Source organism: Trypanosoma conorhini (assembly GCF_003719485.1).
Source record: "Trypanosoma conorhini strain 025E chromosome Unknown Tco_14.4_contig_00023, whole genome shotgun sequence".
Lineage (NCBI taxonomy): Eukaryota > Euglenozoa > Kinetoplastea > Trypanosomatida > Trypanosomatidae > Trypanosoma > Trypanosoma conorhini.
This window is the reverse complement of record NW_021704110.1, coordinates 35,345-55,732: the sequence shown is the minus strand read 5'-3', so window position 1 is coordinate 55,732 and position 20,388 is coordinate 35,345. Positions and strand designations below refer to the sequence as shown.

General features: G+C 53.2%; 9 protein-coding genes across 9 annotated transcripts, besides 18 other annotated features; all 9 read left to right on the top strand.

Moving 5' to 3' along the window:
• Window positions 1-250: 250 nt before the first annotated feature.
• Window positions 251-1,525, top strand: Tco025E_00856 (uncharacterized protein; the record flags this gene model as incomplete). Its single annotated transcript, XM_029367795.1, has 1 exon — window positions 251-1,525. The coding sequence occupies one exon, from the start codon at window positions 251-253 to the stop codon at window positions 1,523-1,525; it is 1,275 nt and encodes a 424-aa protein (XP_029232099.1).
• Window positions 1,526-1,670: 145 nt separating this feature from the next.
• Window positions 1,671-1,689: a microsatellite.
• Window positions 1,689-1,706: a microsatellite.
• A 35-nt stretch (window positions 1,707-1,741) lies between these two features.
• Window positions 1,742-1,767: a microsatellite.
• Window positions 1,768-2,040: 273 nt separating this feature from the next.
• On the top strand, window positions 2,041-3,705 carry Tco025E_00855 (uncharacterized protein; the record flags this gene model as incomplete). Its single annotated transcript, XM_029367794.1, has 1 exon — window positions 2,041-3,705. The coding sequence occupies one exon, from the start codon at window positions 2,041-2,043 to the stop codon at window positions 3,703-3,705; it is 1,665 nt and encodes a 554-aa protein (XP_029232098.1).
• Window positions 3,706-3,935: 230 nt separating this feature from the next.
• Window positions 3,936-3,975: a microsatellite.
• A 269-nt stretch (window positions 3,976-4,244) lies between these two features.
• Window positions 4,245-4,289: a sequence feature (A-rich).
• An 893-nt stretch (window positions 4,290-5,182) lies between these two features.
• Window positions 5,183-5,217: a microsatellite.
• Window positions 5,218-5,336: 119 nt separating this feature from the next.
• Window positions 5,337-6,911, top strand: Tco025E_00854 (uncharacterized protein; the record flags this gene model as incomplete). Its single annotated transcript, XM_029367793.1, has 1 exon — window positions 5,337-6,911. The coding sequence occupies one exon, from the start codon at window positions 5,337-5,339 to the stop codon at window positions 6,909-6,911; it is 1,575 nt and encodes a 524-aa protein (XP_029232097.1).
• Window positions 6,912-7,266: 355 nt separating this feature from the next.
• Tco025E_00853 (uncharacterized protein) lies at window positions 7,267-7,929 on the top strand (the record flags this gene model as incomplete). Its single annotated transcript, XM_029367792.1, has 1 exon — window positions 7,267-7,929. The coding sequence occupies one exon, from the start codon at window positions 7,267-7,269 to the stop codon at window positions 7,927-7,929; it is 663 nt and encodes a 220-aa protein (XP_029232096.1).
• Window positions 7,930-7,981: 52 nt separating this feature from the next.
• Window positions 7,982-8,013: a microsatellite.
• A 174-nt stretch (window positions 8,014-8,187) lies between these two features.
• Window positions 8,188-8,225: a microsatellite.
• A 481-nt stretch (window positions 8,226-8,706) lies between these two features.
• Window positions 8,707-8,760: a microsatellite.
• Window positions 8,761-9,452: 692 nt separating this feature from the next.
• Window positions 9,453-9,484: a microsatellite.
• Window positions 9,485-9,743: 259 nt separating this feature from the next.
• Window positions 9,744-9,781: a microsatellite.
• Window positions 9,782-9,957: 176 nt separating this feature from the next.
• Window positions 9,958-10,020: a sequence feature (A-rich).
• A 214-nt stretch (window positions 10,021-10,234) lies between these two features.
• Window positions 10,235-10,252: a microsatellite.
• Window positions 10,253-10,674: 422 nt separating this feature from the next.
• Window positions 10,675-10,696: a microsatellite.
• Window positions 10,697-11,316: 620 nt separating this feature from the next.
• Window positions 11,317-13,641, top strand: Tco025E_00852 (putative beta-adaptin; the record flags this gene model as incomplete). The annotated part of the gene is made up of 1 exon (XM_029367791.1): window positions 11,317-13,641. The coding sequence occupies one exon, from the start codon at window positions 11,317-11,319 to the stop codon at window positions 13,639-13,641; it is 2,325 nt and encodes a 774-aa protein (XP_029232095.1).
• Window positions 13,642-14,574: 933 nt separating this feature from the next.
• Tco025E_00851 (uncharacterized protein) lies at window positions 14,575-15,345 on the top strand (the record flags this gene model as incomplete). The annotated part of the gene is made up of 1 exon (XM_029367790.1): window positions 14,575-15,345. One exon carries the CDS (start codon window positions 14,575-14,577, stop codon window positions 15,343-15,345), a length of 771 nt encoding a protein of 256 aa, XP_029232094.1.
• A 966-nt stretch (window positions 15,346-16,311) lies between these two features.
• Tco025E_00850 (G-actin binding protein) lies at window positions 16,312-17,139 on the top strand (the record flags this gene model as incomplete). Its single annotated transcript, XM_029367789.1, has 1 exon — window positions 16,312-17,139. One exon carries the CDS (start codon window positions 16,312-16,314, stop codon window positions 17,137-17,139), a length of 828 nt encoding a protein of 275 aa, XP_029232093.1.
• A 316-nt stretch (window positions 17,140-17,455) lies between these two features.
• Window positions 17,456-17,478: a microsatellite.
• A 66-nt stretch (window positions 17,479-17,544) lies between these two features.
• Window positions 17,545-17,570: a microsatellite.
• A 531-nt stretch (window positions 17,571-18,101) lies between these two features.
• Window positions 18,102-19,064, top strand: Tco025E_00849 (uncharacterized protein; the record flags this gene model as incomplete). Its single annotated transcript, XM_029367788.1, has 1 exon — window positions 18,102-19,064. One exon carries the CDS (start codon window positions 18,102-18,104, stop codon window positions 19,062-19,064), a length of 963 nt encoding a protein of 320 aa, XP_029232092.1.
• Window positions 19,065-19,324: 260 nt separating this feature from the next.
• Window positions 19,325-19,350: a microsatellite.
• A 131-nt stretch (window positions 19,351-19,481) lies between these two features.
• Window positions 19,482-19,500: a microsatellite.
• Window positions 19,501-19,673: 173 nt separating this feature from the next.
• On the top strand, window positions 19,674-20,348 carry Tco025E_00848 (uncharacterized protein; the record flags this gene model as incomplete). The annotated part of the gene is made up of 1 exon (XM_029367787.1): window positions 19,674-20,348. One exon carries the CDS (start codon window positions 19,674-19,676, stop codon window positions 20,346-20,348), a length of 675 nt encoding a protein of 224 aa, XP_029232091.1.
• Window positions 20,349-20,388: the final 40 nt, after the last annotated feature.

The following is a 20,388-nucleotide window of genomic DNA, read 5'->3' as shown; positions in this document are numbered from 1 at the left end:
TAATATAAACACTAGTTGGGGGGAATTGTTGTACTACTGAATCCCCAACTGCCTGCGGCATATGATGCTGCTTCTTACTAAAAGGCAAAAATGGCAAAAAAAAAAAAGGAAGAAAAACATCCTTGTGGAAGACAGTAATTTATGATGCACAGATGTGTGTATGCGTGTTTTCTTTTTTCCTGTTGTCTCTCTATCTCTCTCCTTTGTGTCTGCGTGCGTGGATTGGTGCGGCTTGGGTAAAAAGGGGTAAATGTGGAAGTCTGTGGTCGATGTGACCTATTGGCTAACGACTGTGCTGATGGCGCTTTTCACGCTGGTGACTGTCCTTGTCGCAGTGGGCCTGTCTAAAGGCTTCTTTCGGCTTAGCTTGTCGTCCTTGTCGTGGCGTCATATTTTGTCCCTCACCGGCATGTCGTTTCGCGAGAAGCAACTCCTGGCCTCTATGGAGGCGGAGGAGCTGGTGGAGGCCGCGTTGCGGGAGGCTGGTTGGAAACACGTGTTTCTTCGTCGGCGCGTGCGTGTGCAGCGCCTCGGGCACAACCGCGAAATTGACGTGGTGGCGGTGGGACCTGTTGTACTTGTGGTGGAGGTAAAGCACTGGCGCGGCCAAGTTTGGAGCAACGGCCCGCGGTGGTTCCAGTGCCCCAATGACTCCAGGCGTGCATTGGAGTTTGAGGACATTCAGGAAGACAACCTAGTGAAGGCAGCCGCACTTCGCCGCTTTATTGAAAACGACAGACGAATCCCGCTTTCAGACTTTCACACGCTTAGTGCCAATGGCTCACGCACGGCGGCGGGCGTAATGGAGGGGAAGTCGCGGATGCAAGGCACGTGGTATACGGACCGTCGTGTGCATAAGCAATGTGGTGAGCTTGTTGTGCCGGTCGTCGTCTTTACGAATCCTGCCGTTGTATTGGACCCTAACACCGTAAAGCAAAAGGAGCGTGTTTTTGATCTTTCCTCCTTCCAATCATTTGCAGCGCAGCTTATGCGCGACCTGCGTGGGCCCTTGCCTTGCGGTAGTCCTTGGGGACGCTTCGCACAAGCGTTCTGTTCCATGATTTCTGGGTCGGGGGAAAGGGCCTTGGCGCTTTCCGCCCTAGAGGAAGAACGCGTGGCCGCTGCCGTGGACACGATGCGAACGTGGGACATGATCTACCTGCACAGCGGCCGTCTGATCCACGGGGATGTTGTGGAACTCTGTCTCCCTTCTATTAACCGCCGCGTGGAGCGGAAGCACGTGCTGGATGTTGAGGTGCGCTGGTTTGACGGAGTCGTGGGTTTCCTGCGAAGTCTTTGGGAGGGAAGTGGCGGTGCGGTGCGCGTGCGACTTGGCGCCACCCAGCGACTGGCGATGAGGCGTGACGAAATTGTCATCCCCATCACGCGAAGAAACCTGAAGCAAATGCGGGCTAACGATCGGCTAGTGGTGAAGATGGCGGGTAGCAGAGATACCGAGACGGTGGCCCTGGCTGACATATGCAGGCTGCGACTTAGTCACCACATGGAGGATTCGCACGGTTGACGCCGGTGGAGAAAGAGGGCCCGCGAAGCAGCGGGCCTTGACGGCGGTCCAATGAAAAACAGGTGGCGTGCGTGCGTGCATCTGCGGTTAGCTGTGTGTGTGAGAGAGGGAGAGGGAGAGGGAAAATAAGCGAGGAGCTGGTGTGTACATATATATATATATATGTGTGTGTGTGTGTGTGCGCCCTAGTCGAGTAATCATGGAATATAATTGAAAAGAGAGAGAGAGGGGAGAGAGAGGGATCAGGATACGTCTGTTGCTTAAGGGGGAAACATGCCCGATACTTCACATGGTAGACGCAACAGGTGAAGAGTACAAGAAAGATAGAAAAGAGAAGCCTTAAGAAACGAAGGAGCCGATGCATATGCCGCTTTTTCCCCTCCGTCGCCTTGCTACACACGCACGCACATGCTCTTTTGTGTTGCGCGGAGATGATGCTCCTGAACTTCTGTTTTTTTTTTATTCGTGTGTGTATGTCGTTAGTGTCTCTTTGCTGGCTGCCTGCGAAGACAACAATGGCACGAAAACAAAAGCGAAATGTGCCTCCCGAAGGTACAGCGGCCGCTTCATCCGGCCCAGAAGCTACAGTCCTTGATGACGCGGCCGGCAACGAGAGCGCCCAAAGCAGTGGCGACGGAGATGTCTTACTGGATACGCAGGCACCCCGGGAGGCGCCGGACCTTGAGCACGAGGCTTCGTTGAACTCCGACCTGCCGCTTTCCAGCCAGCAGGGTGGAGGCGCAAGGTCTGCTCTCATGGAGGTCCAGAAGAGGACACGAAGAGAAGGCAAGGACACGGCTGGAATGGGGCAGTTCCTTTACATCCATTTTTATCTTTGGCCGATTAAGGGTCCTCAGAGTGGGACTCCAAGCCTGGATCATCTAAACCCAAGGCTGCAGAAACTTGCCCGGAGCGTTGAGTCGCTGTTTCCGCCGGGTACATCCTTTGACGTTCGTCGCGAGGTTCGCCTCAATCGTCACTTAAATCAAAGGGATCACAGGTACTGCAATAAGATTCACAAAAATCAAGACATGTTGAAATTTAAAATTACTCTATGCGAGGAGCATAGATTTATACCGGCCGAGTTTGCAAACGCTTTGTCTCCATGCGACGAGTTGCCATTCCACATGGCCTTTGTATTTGACCCTACGCTTGTGGCAGAGGTGACACACTACAAGAATATACGGTGCCCTCCCAAAAGGGAATCTGGCACGACTGAAGGCACTTACTTTGTGGCGGTGTTTAGAGGCGTCCAGGTAAGCTCTATTCGTGAGCTGGTGGACGCCTTTTTTCGCGCCTACTTGGAGAAAACCGAAGCAGAGCTGGAGAAGAACCACCCCTTTCCCCTTATTTCCACCGCAACGAGCTGCCCCGTTCAAGAGCCGTCCGTTTCAACTACAGCGGAGGCCGACGATACGGGGCAGGAGAAACCTGCTAAGAAGTCAGACACGATTCCCGTGGAGTTCGTGTCGCCGCGAGCCTTTCTTGAAGAAAAGGAACATCATAAATTGATCAACGGTCCTGTGCAACAGGTTTTGGTGCGTGACAGGCAGTTGGGGGTGATGGTGCTTGGCCGCGCATGCGACAAAAACATTATTGGCCCTCCAGCTCGTCCCGCGACGGGGGCAAGACGGGTTTTGGCCTCCAAAGGCAGCGAGCAAAGCAGCACGCACTCCGCACAGTCGAGGAGTGCGGATGTAATTCTCCACGTACCTTCACCACTGCTTCCGCCATTCACGCTCTGGCACCTCACCGGTGCCACTGTGGAGGCAGTCGGGGTCTTCACACGTTCATCTTCATCCACTCCGGAGTTCCGGGTTCGGTGCAGCAGCCATGACGACGACGACGACGACGGCGACGACGACGACGAAAACAACGACAACGTTGTACTTGCACAATGGGCACAGAAGCTCAAAAAGAAACGGACAAGGGAAGGTAAAATCCCCCTCACGCAGGACGTCATGAACCTGAAAGATGCCCACAAACTTCTATCTGGTCGCCAAGCAAAGGAGAAGTCGATGCAAGGGAAAAGGACACGGAGCACGTCTTCTGTTCCCCTCGCTGACGTGGAAAGCTTGACTCATTACGGCGAGGCTTTGGACGCTTTTAGATTGCATGATGAGATGGGCCCCACCCTCGGGTGGCTGTTGCGCTCCAGCACGGCCTTCGTCATTGACTAGCGGATCTCCCTTAGGAAGCGAGTGAGCGGGCGAGAAGACGCGGGGGAGGCAAATGTGAATGAGTGAGCGAGATATGTATATGATAATAAGGCCTCCACATCACGGTGTGGTTTTCTGATGTTTTCAAATTCTTTTCCTTTGATTTTTGTTTTGTTTATTTGCGCCCGAGGCGTGGTGGCCGTGGAGCGATCGGCCTCAGCAGGAGAAATATAGGAGTAACCGAAACTTTTAAAATAAAAAGAAAAACAATAACAACATAAAAAAAAAAAACATGCTCATTGTTGATGACTGCGTTCGTTCGCCGCCAATTGCGCTGCCGTCTTTCTCGCCTCCTCCTCTCCCTCCGGGTGGGTTGTGAAACCGCCTTTGTGCACTGCGGCGCCTGTGGCTGTCGAAGAAGAAAGTGCGAGGGGCGGCGAGAGGAACCGAAGACGAAGCGGGGAAAAAAAAAAGACCGGATAATGTGAGGGGACAAGTAGTCGCGTTGAAACCAAAATAAAAATCAGAGGCACTTATCCATTTATCAACATCTTGGGGAGTTTTTTTTTTTTTACTTTTTTGCTTTTACTTTTGCTCACTTCTTTGATGCCAACCGGTGTTGGTGCTTTTTTTTTCCTCTGTGTGTGTGCCCCATTACCATGCGGGCACTTAAGCCGCTGGGAGTCTCCACCGCGTGCGCGTCCCAGCCTTCCGAGGCACCGCAGTCACTACCAATCCCACGCATATCGATAAATCAAAGCGGAAGAACACAACAACGAACCTTGCAGATTTGTAAGGTCTCACACGCGTCAAGTAGAAAATATGCTATCGTCATTTCAGCAGGGGAAAAAAAACTCTTCTTGCCGTTGTTGATGTTGAGGCCGTTTATGGTTTTTCTTCACATTCATTCCATCACTATCGACACATCTTTACCCACCCGCTTTTTCTCCCCCTTTTCTCCTCTGTTTGCTTCTTGGCCGCCTTTCCTGTGGAGAGGGGAGGTTGAAGAAGTTCGACGCACTCGCAAGAGCAATGGGGGGCAGGAACAGGGGCGGGAGAAAGCGACAGAGATAAAAGTCGTGGCCCGCCGCAGTGGCTGCCGTCGTTAACAAATGGGCAGTGCGCGTTTTGTAGCTTTTGCGATCGTCCCTCTCAGACGGGCGGCAATTGACTAAAGGGGGGCAGGTGGGTGCAATCGGGTACCTTTTTCTTCCTTCCGATTGAGGATGCTGTTTTAACAATATTGATGCCGGCAACGGTGTCCCCATCTGTATTTGCACTTAAAACGTTTTTTTTTGTCATTTTTTTTTTGTGTGTGGCGAATGGGAGCAGCACGAATCCTGGGAGACGTCTTCCCAACCCTTACACTTTGTTACTCGTGCACTGCCTCGTCGAACGGAAGCGGCGCACTGAGAATGCATTGCCGGCGTAGTGCTGCTGCCGTTTGCACTGTGGCTGGGGAATGCGATTTTCTTCCACTTCCCCTTTGACTTTCTTCCACACACACACACACACACACATACACACGCACACTTGCTTACTTACAATCTGCACGAAAACAACGATAAACTCAGGAAGGAGACGCCGTGCGGAGGAGAGAAGTGGAGAACTGGCGGCCAGCTCCGCAACCAATATTACCACTCTCGTGGTGAATGCTTCGCCGTGGCGTTGTTGTGCGCTGGGTCCCACGCTACGCCCGTCAGTTCCCTCGGGGACGAGGGCGGGGGCGAAAGGCGGCGGCGGCCGCCGCGGGGTTGGCAAGTGTTGCCTCAAACTGCTCAACGGAGTCCCCAGTTGTAAGGGCGTATGATGAACAAGTGGCTCTGGCGGCGAAGGCAAGGCAGCGAGAGGTGAAAAAAGGTGCACCATCGACGCCGGACTCAACGATCCCTGACGTCTCAAATCTGCTGCTGCGAAAAGCAGAAAAGCTTCTCGACCGTTGGCAAAAGTTGAGTGAGACGATGGTAACCCGCCGCATCGGGGGCGTCCCTTCCGTTGCCTGCGTCTCCTCCCCAAATAAGATACAGAGGTCCTCTCTAGATCAAGAGCGAGATGCCGTGTTGTTTATGGCCCAAACTGAGGTGTTCGCCGTTGTCAAGGGCGTGCTGCCGTCATCGACGCGGCAAGATGTCATTGTGGATCGAAGCGCGGAGGACAAGGGCCCGACGGACCCACAGAAAGGCTCGACGCAGGAGGGCAGATCCACTCGTGGCACCAGCAGCATGGTGATCATTCCCGATGAGGCCGCGGCAGACGCCGTGAAGTACCTGGAGCAACTAGGGAAGCGCCACGCAGGGACAGTGCAAGGAGGAGTCGACTCCGTGGAGGGCCCATCCCCTACCTCAGCTTTGGTGTTTTCTCTGCATGAGCTTGTGGTATTTCTTCAACTGTACAATGACGTGAATTGTGAAGATGGTGAGTTGCTTCTGCGGTTACTTGCGGAACTACGACGCGTCGTTTTTTCGGCAAGAAAAGGGCTTGACAACGAGCCAGGTGTGTTGAGTATTCGCGAGGAAAGCGTCGTCCCACGGCTACTTCTGACGCTCTCCAGCCTTGGGATTGTAGAGGATAATGTGCTGCAACGACTGGTCACTGTTAACGGCGGACGCTTCATATCAAGAGCGAAGATTGCACGGTATTCAGAGGCGGATCTTGTTCGTTTACTCGTGGCTTTCCACCGTTTTGGACTTCACCACGAGCCTTGTTTTGGCCTAGCGGCAAAAGTGTTGCGGCGGAAGTCGTTGTGTAGCCCACTCAGTTCATTCCGTCGTCGTGCGTTGTCCTACAAAACCGATTCTCTTCCCGCTGGAGACGTGAAGAGTGGTGGCGTGCCTGCCTTGATGTCCGGGCTCACGCTGAATGAGTTGCTGGAGGCACTAACGGCGGTATCGCTTAGCTTGTCCCGAGAGAGGGAGGTTGTGGAATTACTTGCGGCCACCATTGTCGCCGCTGTGGAGGAAGAAGAAGGTGCGGTGCACCGCAACGGAGGAGGCGCGCGGACGCGAGAAGAGGACGCTGGTTTTTTTCGAACGCTGCAAGTTCATCGGGCAGCAAAGGTTTGCGAGCAAATGGAGCAGGCCCAGCCGGCGCTAGCGCACCTGCTTCATCGGCTTTCTATTCGCTATGGTGGGGTGCTTGCCGACGGTGGCGAGGAGGCCTTGAGCCCGGAGCGGGTTGGTTTCTACGACTTCGTCACGGCAGATTTGGTGAAGGTGCGTCGTAGCTGAACCCTGTAACGGATTTTCCTGCATTGCGTGTGCGTGTTTGTTTCCCTCCTTTATTTTCCTCTTGCGCCATTGCCGCCCTCGCACGTCGCCCTCCGCGCCCTCTTTCCACCAAGTCGTGGTTCAATGTGTGTGTGTGTGGGGGGGGGGGGGGGGAAATTGCTGTTGATTATTTTTTTTTCCGCCGCTTTGCGCCCTCACGCCTCTATGCTCGTCAACGAGTAGGTTTCTGTGGCTGTGGCCGAACAGAAAAAAGAAAAAAAAGAAAATTATTATTCTTAAGCCTGCGGCTCTGCACCACACGAGTGAAGGAAAAAGGACGGCGCAGGCGGCGAACGGGAAGCAGTGCAGCTTGGCCATGCAAGAGTCGCGGAGTTTTGCCGAGGTGGTCGCCGGAGGGGCGCCCGTTAGCCCGGCCGAGCTGGGCGGCGGCAGCACCACCGGCGGCGTCGCATTTAACTTGAGCGCCACGACCGACGCGACGCTGCTGGTGGGCGCCCCGACGGACTCCGCCCCGCTCGGGGGGGCGGGCCCGTTGCCGATAGTCCGACCCCCGGGCGGGGAGAGTTACGCCGACGCCGTAAAGTCGCGGAGCGTGAAACTGAACGGTGTCCCGGTGAACGTTGGGAAGGTGCTTGGCTACGTGGAGTCGCAGACGAACTCAACGCTGCAGGAGCAGGAGTCTGTGCTGTCATCCTGGGCTGACGACGATCAGTGCTTTTTCGACTCCATACGCATTGCGCACGAGGAGGCCGAGAAGAAAAAAGAGACGGAGCGGCTGCAGCAGGGGAAAGGCACCGGCCAGGCTGAGGGCTGTTTTAGGCAAAAACGCTCTGCACGGGGGTGGCGCTTCATCGGCGGCGGCGGCGAAAGCAACAACAACAACAACTCTGGCAGGCGACACAAGGGCCCCTACAACAACCATAATAATAACAAACACTACTACCACAACGCCTTTCAAAAGGCGGGTGGCACTGAGCCGCCAAATCTTTCCGGTGGGCGCTTCGCTTCGCTGCGTTAACCTTCACCCGTGGCGCAGTCGAACCGCGAGAGAATGCGTGAGATTGCGCAGGACAACAACAACAAGCAAAAGCAAAAAAAAAAAAAGCGTGGCGAACGGGGGAAAGCGAGAGACGGCGCGTTTTCGTCGGGAATAAAAAGCGAAATGCCAACAGCTGTGCCTGTGCGACGAACACCCACGCACGAAAACATGCACACACACAAAAAAAAGGGGGAAATACAAAAAAAGTTGTAGTCTCAAATGGAATAAAAGATACGGATACATGTATACATACATATATATATATATATATGTATGTGTTAGTAGGTAAGGAGGGGAAAACAAGGAAGTGGTGCGCTCCTGTACACGCATAAGCAAACATTTTTCTTCTACTCAGCGGCAGCAACTGCCAGAGGGGGAGAAAGCAAGGAAACCAAACTAACGTTAATAACTTAAAGCATTTGACCATAAACTCAAAAAGCAAAAAAAAATGAAATAAAAGTTCTTATTCTTGCCGCACGAAAAAAAAAATCGGAGGAACAAATAGCCGCCCGCTACTGCAGGCACAAATGTACGTCAACATTCTCATGCATTTTTTTTTGCCTTGTTTTCTTTGTTGTTTTGGGGAATGCTTCCGCCGTTTTGCTTTGTTATTTGGTGCTTCTTTTTGCTGGTTTGAAGCTTTCTTGCACCTCTCTACATGAATGCCCTATTCGCTATTGCTGCCTTTGCGTGCGAAGTTCGCGAGAACGCATGCATGTAAGCCTTAAGTCATCGGCACAAACCGAGAAAATTTGGAGAAACAAAAAATGAGAAAGAAAGATGGAGAGAGGAAGGAAATTAATAAGGAAAACAAAACAAAAACGGAGCTACAATGTTGCAAGGGGCGCGAGGCTGGCTGCATTTGTACCTCACTGCTTATGGGGATGATGAAACTTCTTAGTTTGCCTAAGTGCATCAATGTCTCTGGTAGTCGCAACTTCGGGAGGTTCCGTTTTCACATTTTTTGTATTACTTTCTAGATCGATGCCATCAGTGTGATTGTGACGATTCTTTTTTTTTGGTGTGGTTGCTTTGAGTATTGCTGTTAACGGCACCCGCCAGCATAATTTTGTTTTATTGTTGTTGCTGCTGCTGCGTGTTTGATTCTTCTGAGCGGTCGGGATAAAACGAAGAAGTAATTTATTCACACGTCCCCGTGAACGGCGACCGGTCCGGCACGAAAAGAGACGGTGGTGTCGGATTTGGGACGCGTGGCGAATGTACTCGCAATGAACAAGAATGAAAACGCAAAAAAAGAAACATGCCTTTTCATTCCTCTCTTTTTCTCATCTGACTCGTATTTGTTTGTGTGGCTGCGGGTGTGCCTGTTTGCCCCTCTGTGTATTCTCCTGCTTGCGTGTGCGTGTTCCTGGATATCTGGGCCGCGGGAAGGTAACAAGGGCGCATGCATGCCTCTCCACCCGCGAGGCGCACGTAACAGGCCCATGCAGGCGGAGACCGAGGAAGAAAAGGGAGATTCAATATTTTGGGGCCAGAAAAAGGCAGCAGCAGCAGCAGCAACAACAACAACAGCGAAGTTCCGTTTTATTAATCCCGTCTGTTTTTTTTATTACCCTTCCAATTCAAGTTTGGTGTTACGGCTGGTGCATTGTACTAACTTGTTGGGGGAGTTGAAGCTGAGAGAGAAATGGAAAGAGAGCGACAACGTTCTTTCTGTACGCGACTCATTTGTCGCGAATGGGTGAATGGGTTCTTGTTTATTTGTGTTTTTTTTATTTTACTCTTATTTGGTTTTGTCGTTTTTTTTCTTTTGTGTTACTGGCCGAGTTTCCGTGTGTGTGCTTGTGTGCGTGTGTGTGTGTGTGAGTGTTTTCCGCGATGAAGCGTTTGGAGTGCTCTTCTCACCCCCCTCACTCGTGTGTTCAGGTGCATTGACACACGCACACACACATTACAACTACGCTAACGTGAAGGAAGCCATAGGACTTCTCGCTTCATTGTTATTTATATTTGCTGACAAGGGTGATGCTCTGCTTGCCGTAGGTGTTGTTTTATTTTTTGTTTCTGTTTTTTTTTTGTCTTTTTTGTTTTCCTTTTTTTTTTTTTTTTCAGGGGGGAGCTGCTTGGAGGAGAACGTGAGTGAAGTACCGAGAGCGGGTGGGTGTGCGCCGCTCTGCATCTGAAGTGAATTGTCGACTATGCGCGTGTAAGTGCCCGAGACAAGAGGCTGCGAAAGGCATAGTGAGAGGCAAAAGGAGGAGAGAAAGATAAGAAAATAAAAAAGAACAGACGCGCATACGCACAGTTCTCTACGTGCACTCACGTGTGTGTGTGTGTGTGTCCTTTGCAGACGAAGAACGAGTGCAAGTGGTGTGGTAGCCACGGCACCCGATACTGGGCTGAAGTGCCCCCTTCTCCTCCAAAGAAAAATATATAAATAAACCCAATGCATATAAGTAAATAAGTGTAATATTTACTTATCTATACGTACGTCTGTTGTTTAAATGTTGCAGTGAGCGTCACAACAATGCGGTGGAGGAGCCTGATTCATCCCGGGTATTTTGTTGCCTTTATTTTCCCCCGTCTGCCACCACTATCTGCTGCTTCACCTTTTTTCTTGCGCGTGTTGCACGCCGCCGTCGTGGGTGCAAGCGAAGGTGGGACTCCCCTGACCGAAAAAAAAAAAAAAAGTGGGTGTGGTGGGGGTGATGCGAGGCAACGTGCCGATTTGCCTCAGAACTTCACTTTTTCGAACATACTTTGGTTGTTGCTGTTGTTGTTGTTGCTTTTCCTCGCTCTGGGTGACTCTGTGTCGTAGTTGCCCTTTTTTTTTTCTTCCGGCAAATGGCTGCCGCTCAAAAAAAGAAAATTGAGGAAAACGCGGAGAGGGGCGAGCAATAACAGACAAAAACAAAAGTGGTGGATGCGGTGCGAGGGTGTCAGCGACTCAAAAAAAAAAGAGCAAATGCAGAGGCGGTGCAGGGAGGGAAATACTTAACAGCGTATCCCTCTTGGTTCCCCCCGGCGTATGTGCGTTTTCACTAAGCGTGGGCGTTGGGCTGCCTTCCTCCTCAACGCCTCTCTGTGGGTGGACTTCACTAATTCTCTGAGATTGCAGCAGCTGCTGCGCGTTGCGGGTGACAGTCTGCCGCTTGGCTTGAAGTTTTTCTTTTTTTTCCCCCCTTGTTGCTGTTGCTTCTGCTCTGTTTTGATCTTATGTGTGTACGTGCGCGTTTTGAAGGATCTCTTTGGCGCAGTGGCATTTGTTTTGTTTGTTGTCTTCTCGCTTCTCGTCATCGCGGCCTCTGCAGGTGGACGGCCCGGCGTCTCGTGGCGACGCTGCACAGGCACACGATTATACCCCTTTTAGAGGTCCCCGCGTAGTGTCTATTTCGCGCCGGGGCGATGGCGGCGATAGCGTCAAACCTGCCGGTGGGTATGCGGGGGGAGGTGAACGAGCTGCGGCTGCATATGCGGGATCCACAGTTTGAGAAGAATCCCGTTCACAGGCGTGATGTTCTTCGCAAAGTGATTGCTCTCATGACGATGGGCGTAGACACGTCAAGTCTCTTCAGCGAGATGATACTGGCATGCTGTACGACGGACATTGTTTGCAAGAAGCTCATCTACTTCTACCTCATCAGTCGCTCGGAGAACAACGCGGAGCTGGCACTGATGAGCATCAACACCCTGACAAAGGAGTGCGCGGACGAAAGCCCGCTGGTGCGGGGCCTCGCCCTGCGTTCGTTAGCGTCGTTGCGTCTGCCGCAACTGTTTGTTTTTTTGATCCCTGTTGTAAACAAGGGGTTCTCAGATGTTTCGCCCCACGTCCGCAAAACGGCATGCCTCTGTGCATTGAAGGTGTTTCGCATCTCCCCCGTTGAGTTTCATAAGCAGGGGTTTTTCGACCGGATGCTTGGGATGCTGCGCGACGGCGATTCGCTGGTGTCGTGCAACGCCCTTGCCGTTCTCGTGGAGGTCTCGCGGGAGGCGGAGGCAAACGGAACGGTGGAGGGCCTTTTTGACGTCACGAAGCCTATTTTGTATCACTTGTTGAACAAACTGCGAGGTGTGCCGGAGTGGCACCAGGCGCAGATCATCAATCTTGTGCTCCGCTACACCCCTGGAAGCGAGGAGGAGATGTTTGACATTATGAACCTTCTCGAGGAACGGCTGCAGAGCCACAACAGCGATTTGATTCTCAGCGTATGCAAGGTGTTTTTTCACCTGACGCAGAATTACCCCGCGGTGCACCGCCAAGTCTTTGAACGACTCAAGCTTCCGCTGCTTTCCCTCATATCCTCAGGCTCCAACTCGGAAGTTTCCTACGTGGTGTTGTGCCACATTAAACTGCTCGTGCAGCGTGAACCACGCGTGTTTCAGGACGCATACAAGTCCTTTTATTGCCTGTACATTGACCCTACCTATATGAAGGCGGTGAAGATTGACATACTGTCTATGCTGGCGACGGAAGCGTCATCCACGGCCATCGTTGAGGAGTTTGCGGCGTACGCGTCGGAACGTGACAAGGCTGTGAGGTGTGCGGCGATTGAGGCAATGGGGCAGGTGGCATTGCGCCTCCCTTGCACTGCGCAGAAGGTGCTGCAGTACTTTTTGCTCTTTCTTGAGATGGACTCCGATCACGCCCGTGGAAAGAGCCTTGTTGTGATGAAGGACTATCTGCGCAAGTACCGCGACATCGCCGTCGTGCGTCCGTTTCTCGACGCACTTGTGCGCGTCTATCATGAGATGAACTTTGCGGATGAAGAGAGCCGAGTGGCGCTTGTGTGGGTGCTTGGAGAACTCGGTGAGCACATTGAGGATGCCCCCTACATTTTAGAAGGAATGTGCAATGAAAATTTACTTGCCGAAACGCCGGCGTTTCGTCTTCAGTTTCTTACCTCCGCCGTGACGCTATTCTTCAAGCGACCCCCCGAGATGCAGCATGTGCTTGGAACAATGTTCAAACTGCTCATTAATGATTTCTCTCACGCGGACGTGCACGACCAGGCGTTGCTGTACCATCGGCTGCTCCGGCAGAACCTGGTGGCGGCAAACAAAATTATCTCCGGCCCAAAGGCGGAGATCAAATACTTTGTGGAGGAGCAGAACGCGGCGCTGCGCGACAAGCTGCTGGAGGAGTTTGACACCCTCTCGGTTGTGTATCAACAGCCGAGTGACAGTTTCTTAAAGCTGCCCAGGGCAGAAAGCGACGCTGAAGATGACGACGACGACGACGAGGAGGAAGCGCAGGACGAGGAGGAACACCTGATGGGTGAGGTGGTGACGGCGGCCGCCTCCGCCAGCGGCCACGCGCAGGAGACGACCGGAAATGCGGCTGGATGGCAGGGTGCGTCTCTTGGTATTCTGGAGAGCGGCTTTGAGCTGTCGGAGGATCCGAGCATCGAGCCACAAGAATTTCAACGTCGTTGGGGTGCGTTGGGTGAGGCGGCGACGTGCGCGTTGCAGCTGCAGCTTCGGCAAGCGCCGGAGCGTGAGAGGTTTGAGGAGGGTCTGGAGGAGTGTGGCATCATCACCTTGGCCTCTGGCGCTCAGGCAGGCGCGCAGAAGTACTACTTGTACGCGCAGGAGGAGGGAAACGACGCCACGTACTTTCTTCTTGAACTCTTTTTGCACAACTCCGGTGCTGTGAATATTACAGTTAAATCCGATAATCCCCACATGTCGCGGTTCCTGCCGCTTCTTCAGAGGATCATGGGGCAGTTCTGAGGGGGAGGAATCGTGAAGGAAAGCAAAATGGCCTTTAACGAAGCCAAAAACGGCGGTCGAATGGGTGACTGTGCCTGTGTGTGAAGGGTGGTGAGATGAAAGCCACCTGTGGACGCTGCAGGCTTTGTCGCAGCAGTAAAATGATCACCCGCCCCCTGTCCCCCTTTAGTTGTCGTTGTTTGTTTTTTCCTATCGTCCTCAGGGTGTGTCTCCCATCCGGCTGCTTCTTCCTCAAATGGTCCTTCTCAGGGGGACTGTGATGGTGACGAAGAGGCCTATCCATCAGTAATGTGAGCCCTCTCCTGCGATGAAGAGAAGGTGACAATGTGTGTGTCTGTGTCTGTGTCACTGCGTTGACGAAAGGAACTGGCCGAGCGCGAGGCTGCCGCATGCATTTCCTATTTTCTCTGCTTTTGCGTTTGCAGGGAGCAAAAGGCAGCCGAAAGGAGGGTGGGAAGAGACTCAAGGCGGAGGGACGGGCTTTATAACAATAATAATATTTGCGTTTGGGCGACCGTCGTCCGGCGTTAGAGAGACACTCCACACCTGCACAGGCACGGATAGAGAATACTATAGATAGATATATAGTACTGTAATACGTTACGGCTTTTTGTGCGTTGTTGGGCTCCTTGCGGCGGAAATGGAGGACCGGCAGGCCTTTTTTGTTCAAAGTGAGGATGGCCGCAAGTTTAAAATGGTGATTCGTGGAGACTTAGGGAAGTTGAGCGTGGGAAAGATACGGCGCTACCTCAAATCGTACGGTGTGCCGGATGGGCAGCTGCTCCTCCACGACGGCGTGGCGCTGGAGGACGAGGCGGTGGGAAATGATTTTGGGCTGCGGAACAATGTCGTATTGCAGTTAGTATCTCCGCATCTCCATGCACTGACGGGAGGGGGCGGGGCGAAAAAACAGGCGTCTTTTCTCCACACCTGATGGGAGAGGAAACCGCCAGCAGTCTCCCCTCTGCGGTGAGCGCGGAGCTACGGGAATGCCATTCGCAGGCTCCCTCCTCGCGTGTGCTAGCGGCAGCCGCGACACGCCACGTAGACCCAGCTACCGCGTCCGAAGCTCGTTCTCAAACTAATGCCGCGTCTACGGTCGCCCTTAGCAGCAACAATAATAGTAAGCATAATGGCAATGACGGGGGCACTGCTCCTCTGGGAGTGGCGCTGGAGGTAGAAAATTTGCGGCTGCGCGACGAGGTTCAGCGGCTTCGTCAGGAGCTTTCAGAGTTGCGGGAACGTCAGAAAAGTGACGCCACCGGTGTGCGACCAGAGCCTGCTATTGTAGATCTTTTGCAAAACGCAAAGGCCAATCTAAAGGAACTCGGTAAAGAGTTGGGGGTTCCATTGCAATTTGACATGAATCTCACCTGCGTCATTGGCACGGATGAACGTCAGACCGTGTTGGTGACCTTTGACCCCGCTACCGAGCGGCTTTACGTGTATTCGACGCTACTGACGCAGCTGCCCGAGGATGCAGCGGTGCGTGTCAAGATGTATGAACTTCTTTTGGAGGGTTCCTTACTGGGACGTGAAGTGTGCGGCGGCGGCATCGGCATGTCGTTGCAGAATGGTATCGTGCTGCTGTCAACCACCATTCCGTTGCGTTATTGCTCCTCTTTAGCCCTAAAAGACACCATGCCATCCTTTGTTGAAACCCTGGGACGTTGGCGCTCCCTCATCAACGAACTTCTTGAGTAACTCGGAGTTCCCAGCCATCTGTTGTAATGGGTATGTGCGTGTTGAAGCACGCATGCGTGTGTGTATGAGGGAGACAGAGAGGGAGAAACATGGTTTGAGGTAAACCACGCATCCAGACATTCTCAGCATGCCCGTCCGCCTTGCCCCGTCAGCTCCCTGTCGTTGCCGGCCTTTTTAACGCCTTAACACGACACAAAGGATTGAAAGTAAACAAACAAGCGTAGGACACGAAATTATATAAGGGCGCGGCAGTGGGTTAGTGTGGATTTACCTCACCTACTGTTCTTCCTTTTCTGCGGTTTCCGCCACCAGGCGGCGGGCAGTGGGAGGCTTCTGCTCCGTTGCCGCTGTAATTTGACGGGTACACGGACTGGGGTGAAAAAGGGCATGAATAGGGAGGACAACAACAACAGCTGAGTTTATTCGTGGGTGTTTTGGTATAGTTTAGGTCTTGATGCCTAAATGTGCGAGACGTGCGAAAGCGTCTGAACACAAGAGTCTGACCGGTTACCTTTTTCCAATTTTTTTTTGTCCACCTTCGTCCCTGGGAGTGGCATTTCTCTCTCCGTCACTCTCTTATTCCCGCAGCCGCGTGTCACTGTGCAGCGTTGCCAGCAAAGGTAGTAGTAGTATTGGTGCTATGGGCCCTGTCGTGCGGTGCATCGTGTTTTTTTTTCTGTGTTGTTTGTAGCGCCTTTGTTGTGGTTTTTGCTGCTGCTTCTCACTCTTGTCCCCGTCTTTTTTTTCCCCCCTACTCGCGTGTTTTTGTTGCTTCACTAGCCTCTTCCGAGACCATCTCTTGTCCTTTCTTTGTTTTTCTTGCCTCCTGCTTGTGTGTGTGTGTGTTTTTCTTTTTTGTTTTGCTTTCCCCTCTGGCTCCCGTCCCTCCGGCACATGTTTGCATGCTGTGGGAGTACCCGCCGCACGAGCGAACTCGTCGTTGAAAGGTCGCTAGAGGGAAAAAAGATGCCACCGCCACCGCCTCCAAAGGCACCACCACCACCACCGCCGCCGCCGCCGCCGCCGCCAGCGCAGGCGAGGGCTGCGGCAGATGGACACTCCGCGACTGTTGGCGGGGCGACCTCCGCTCTCTTTGCGGAGATTCGCAACGGTGGCGACAACATCGCCGGGCGACTGCGTCACGTGGAGGATCACGAAAAGACGTACAAGCAGAACGTCCAGCACGGCGCAGTAGACTTCTCTGACCTCGAGGAGAAGAAGGCCGAGGTGGATGCAAGGCGTCAGCAGCAGGGTAAGTCGACGGCCGCTGCTGCAGCGGAGGCGCCTCTGTTGCAGCTCGAGGGCGATAAGCGCTGGGTGGTGAAGCACCACAAGGGCACAGCCGCTATGCAGCAGAAGGTGACCCTTGACAAGGTAAGCATGCGGCAGGCCGTGCAGATTTTTAACTGTGAATACCTCGTGGTTGAGGTCAAGGGCAAGGTCAACTCCGTCTCCGTCGTGTCCTGCAACAGGGTGCAAGTTGTGATGGAGAGCGTGGTGTCCTCGCTGGAGGTGCTGAAGTCGGGAGACGTCGACGTGAAGGTGCACCGCGCCGTCCCAACTGCCTCCGTGGAGAAGAGCACGTCGGTAAACCTGTACCTCATGGACAAGGACGAGGCGCTTAACACGGACATTGTCACCGCATGCAGCTCCGCGGTCAACGTCAACTTCCCCTCAGAGGAGGACGCCAGCGACATCATTGAGCGGCCACTGCCGGAGCAGTTCGTCTCCAAAATCGTGCGCGACAAGAAGGGCGGGTTCAAGATTGAGACGAAGCCTAGCGAGGTCGCCTAACGTTGCCACCCCCTGCACACTGCACACTGCGTATGGAGGAGGCATGCGGCGGCGTCGAGTGGGGGCTCCCGCAGCGAAGGAATAGATTGAAAATAAAAGAGAGGAAGGAAGGGACAGAAATGATGGGAGAGTAGGAGGAAGCAGAGGAAGGGGCAACTCTGAGGACCGCCAACATGGTCCCGAAACCATCCAGCTGCACGCAAACGCATTCGTGAGTGCCGTACGTTCCCTCTCTTACACACGCGCGCTTGCATGCACGCAATCGTAGGCCGAGGCTGTTTACATTTTTACTTACTTCTGTAAGTGGCAGCGTATAGGTGGTGGTGGTGGTGGTGGTGGAAGGGGGATGAGTATATAAGTGTACGAAGCGTAGTAGGGCTCCAACAGTGACACACATTCACACACAGAGAGAGAGAGAGGGAGAGAGCAGAATTCCCTCTTTAAAATTTGTGATAGTAGCACGCTTGCAAGCACTTTTATATTTGGTTTAGTTATTGTTTGTTTCTTGCTCTAATGTGTGGGTGTGTGTGCACATTAATTGTATTATGATTCTTGTTCGTTGCTGCGACGCTGACAAGTCTGTCTTATATTTTACTTGCTTTTAACGGTTAATTCGACTAGGGAACGACCTGCAAGACGACACACGCGCCGTGCCGCGTTGCCGCTCTATGTTTTTCCTTTCCATTCAGTGCTTTTATACAGTGGCCGCCCACTCGGCTCTCGCGCCCGTCTCGCGTGGCATGCGTGCCTTTCTTTCTTTCTTTCTTTGTCTTTGCAGTAAATCTTGGACGTAGGTCACACCGCCGCCTCAGTGCGTGTGCGCGATAGTGGGCAAGGAAATCTCGGGAGGAGCGGGAGGAGGGGTCGTCTTGGCGTGGTGTGGAGGGAGGGTGCGGGGGCAACGTGCTCGCGTGCCGCAAGTAGCTCCAGGCGTCACACGTGCGGGGAGAGGGCAGCGGAGCATGGCATCGCTGAACACAGAGCTTGCGCTTGTGAAACGATTTCACGCGTTGAGCAAAAACTACGAGAACCGCCCGGTGGTTGCTCGCCGCAGCACGCTTCCGGCGCTGGTCCGTTTTCTGGGAAGCAAGGATCGAGAGACACGAAAGTACTCCCTCGCGGCTCTGCAACTCTTGGCAGAGCACCCTGAGAACGTGGAGCTGCTCACCGAGGAGCGTGCGCTTGTGAAGGAGGTCTTTAGGGTGCACAAGGACGCCGAATACGACGATCCGGAGCTCTTCGACCTGACGAACAAAGTTCTCGACCTGCTAGAGCCTGCTCTCGTGGGCCGGGACCCCAGACAGCAGGAGGCGCCTGAGGCAAGGGACGTGGGTTGTAGTGGCGGCAATGGTCGCATGGAGGACACTAAGGCGAATGACGGCTCTTTTTTGGCGCGACGATCGCGAGCTGCTCGTGTCTTACGCGGCGTTGGGTCCGACGCGATCCACACCGTTCTTCTCGACATACCCGCCCTTGACCCTCGAAACGGGGATGACCTAGCGACCATTGAGGACATTTTTCAGTCAACGCGTGGGGTCCTGTCGTACTCCATCTTCTTAGAACAAAGACAGGCGCAACTGTTTATGACCTGCGAAACCCGGGCCTTGCGGCAGTCGCTTTTAGACTCTGGCTTTGAGTTCATTGTGGTGCAGGATGACGTGGTGAACCAGGGCATCTTTGGCGGCGACGAGGGCGGCGGCCACGTGGGCAACAATCGTGGTTACTACGGCGGGGAGGCTCCGCCGAGGCGGCCCTCGTACCTAGAGAGCCTCACCAACACCCTTTACGAGACTGCGTTGGTGCTGCGCGGCGGCGGCGGTCGAGACGACAGTCTCTCCGGCCGTGTGCGGCGCCAGCAGGACCGCGAGCAGCGAGGGACCTCCATGCTGGGCCAAGTGGCGAGTGCCCTGTCGAAGTGGTGGTGATGGCGGACGGGAGCGGGAAAACAAAACCAAAAAAAAACTGGGAAAGGGTGGATGGCAATCATGCACGCAAGGAACTAAGAGTGAAATAAGGTAAGAAGAAAAGGCAAGACTCTGTGTTTTTAAACATTCCGAGATGAATAGAGGGAAAAACATTTAGTTGCTTTTTTTTTTACGCATGTAGTGACGAAAAAGTAACATGAACGAACAACGACGATAGAACTGCTGTGTTAGATTATTTAATGCAGCAAAGGTGGACCATAATATATATATATATATATATATATATTTTATACTGTGCATGGATGCGGTTCTATCATCATCTCCCACTCTCCCACTCTCTCTGCCATAACTGGTGTCCACCCCCGGACGCACGTGTGAAGGGCAGAATCCATATTTAATGCTTACTTTCTTCTTTTGCACACACACACACACGCACGAACGGAGTTGAGTTTCAAACTAAAAAATATATTTATAAGGGTGAAAAGGCTATACCGCTGCACCTGCTTGTATTGGTTTGTCCCTTCTTCTTTAGAGCGTTAAGGCATATTTTATTTATTTATTATTCTGTTGTTGTTGCTCCGTCCTCTCACCGGACTCCAGGAGTCAGCCATGCCGCGCCGTGTTGGTCGCCTGCTCCCTTACTTCCTGATTCTGGCCCTCTGGACGACGCTGCAGCCTGCGGCGGCTGAGGTTTACATCCGGCTCTTTCCCGGGAAAGAATTGTGCCTGAACTACGAGGGATACCGCGACCCGGAGGATGATCCGCCTACTGTGGACCTCCGCCACCGTGGGCTTGACCCGCGCAACGTCAATATCCGCACTCGCCTCTACAACCCCAGTGGGGCACAGGTAGTTCTCAGCGAACGCATTGACCCGTTTGGTACCCCCTACTCACTTTTTTTCAAAGTGACAGAGACGGGCACTTATCGTGTATGCATGCGCACCCCACTGAGTCACCCGCCGCTACGGTTTGAGATGCGCTTTGTTGGGGAGAACGATCTCGTAGATCCAACAACCACCACCGAGGGGGTTCCCGTGGTTGACAAGCCAGTAGACGTAGAGGACTACCAGGCGCGCTTGAAGATGTTGGACCTTTGCGTGCAGGTCACTCTAGACGAGGTTCGCATGGGCGAGAACCGCCTCCACATGTTTGATGACGTCACCCAGTTGACGTACTACCTCACGGCGGGGATGCTTTTTCTCAACTTGGCTCTTTCTATTGGCCTGAGCGTGTGGGCCGAGAAATACCTAGAGCGCTACTTTATGAAGAAGAAGATCGTCTAGTCAAAAGACAGGAATCTCTGCCTTGCCCTGCAGATGAAAA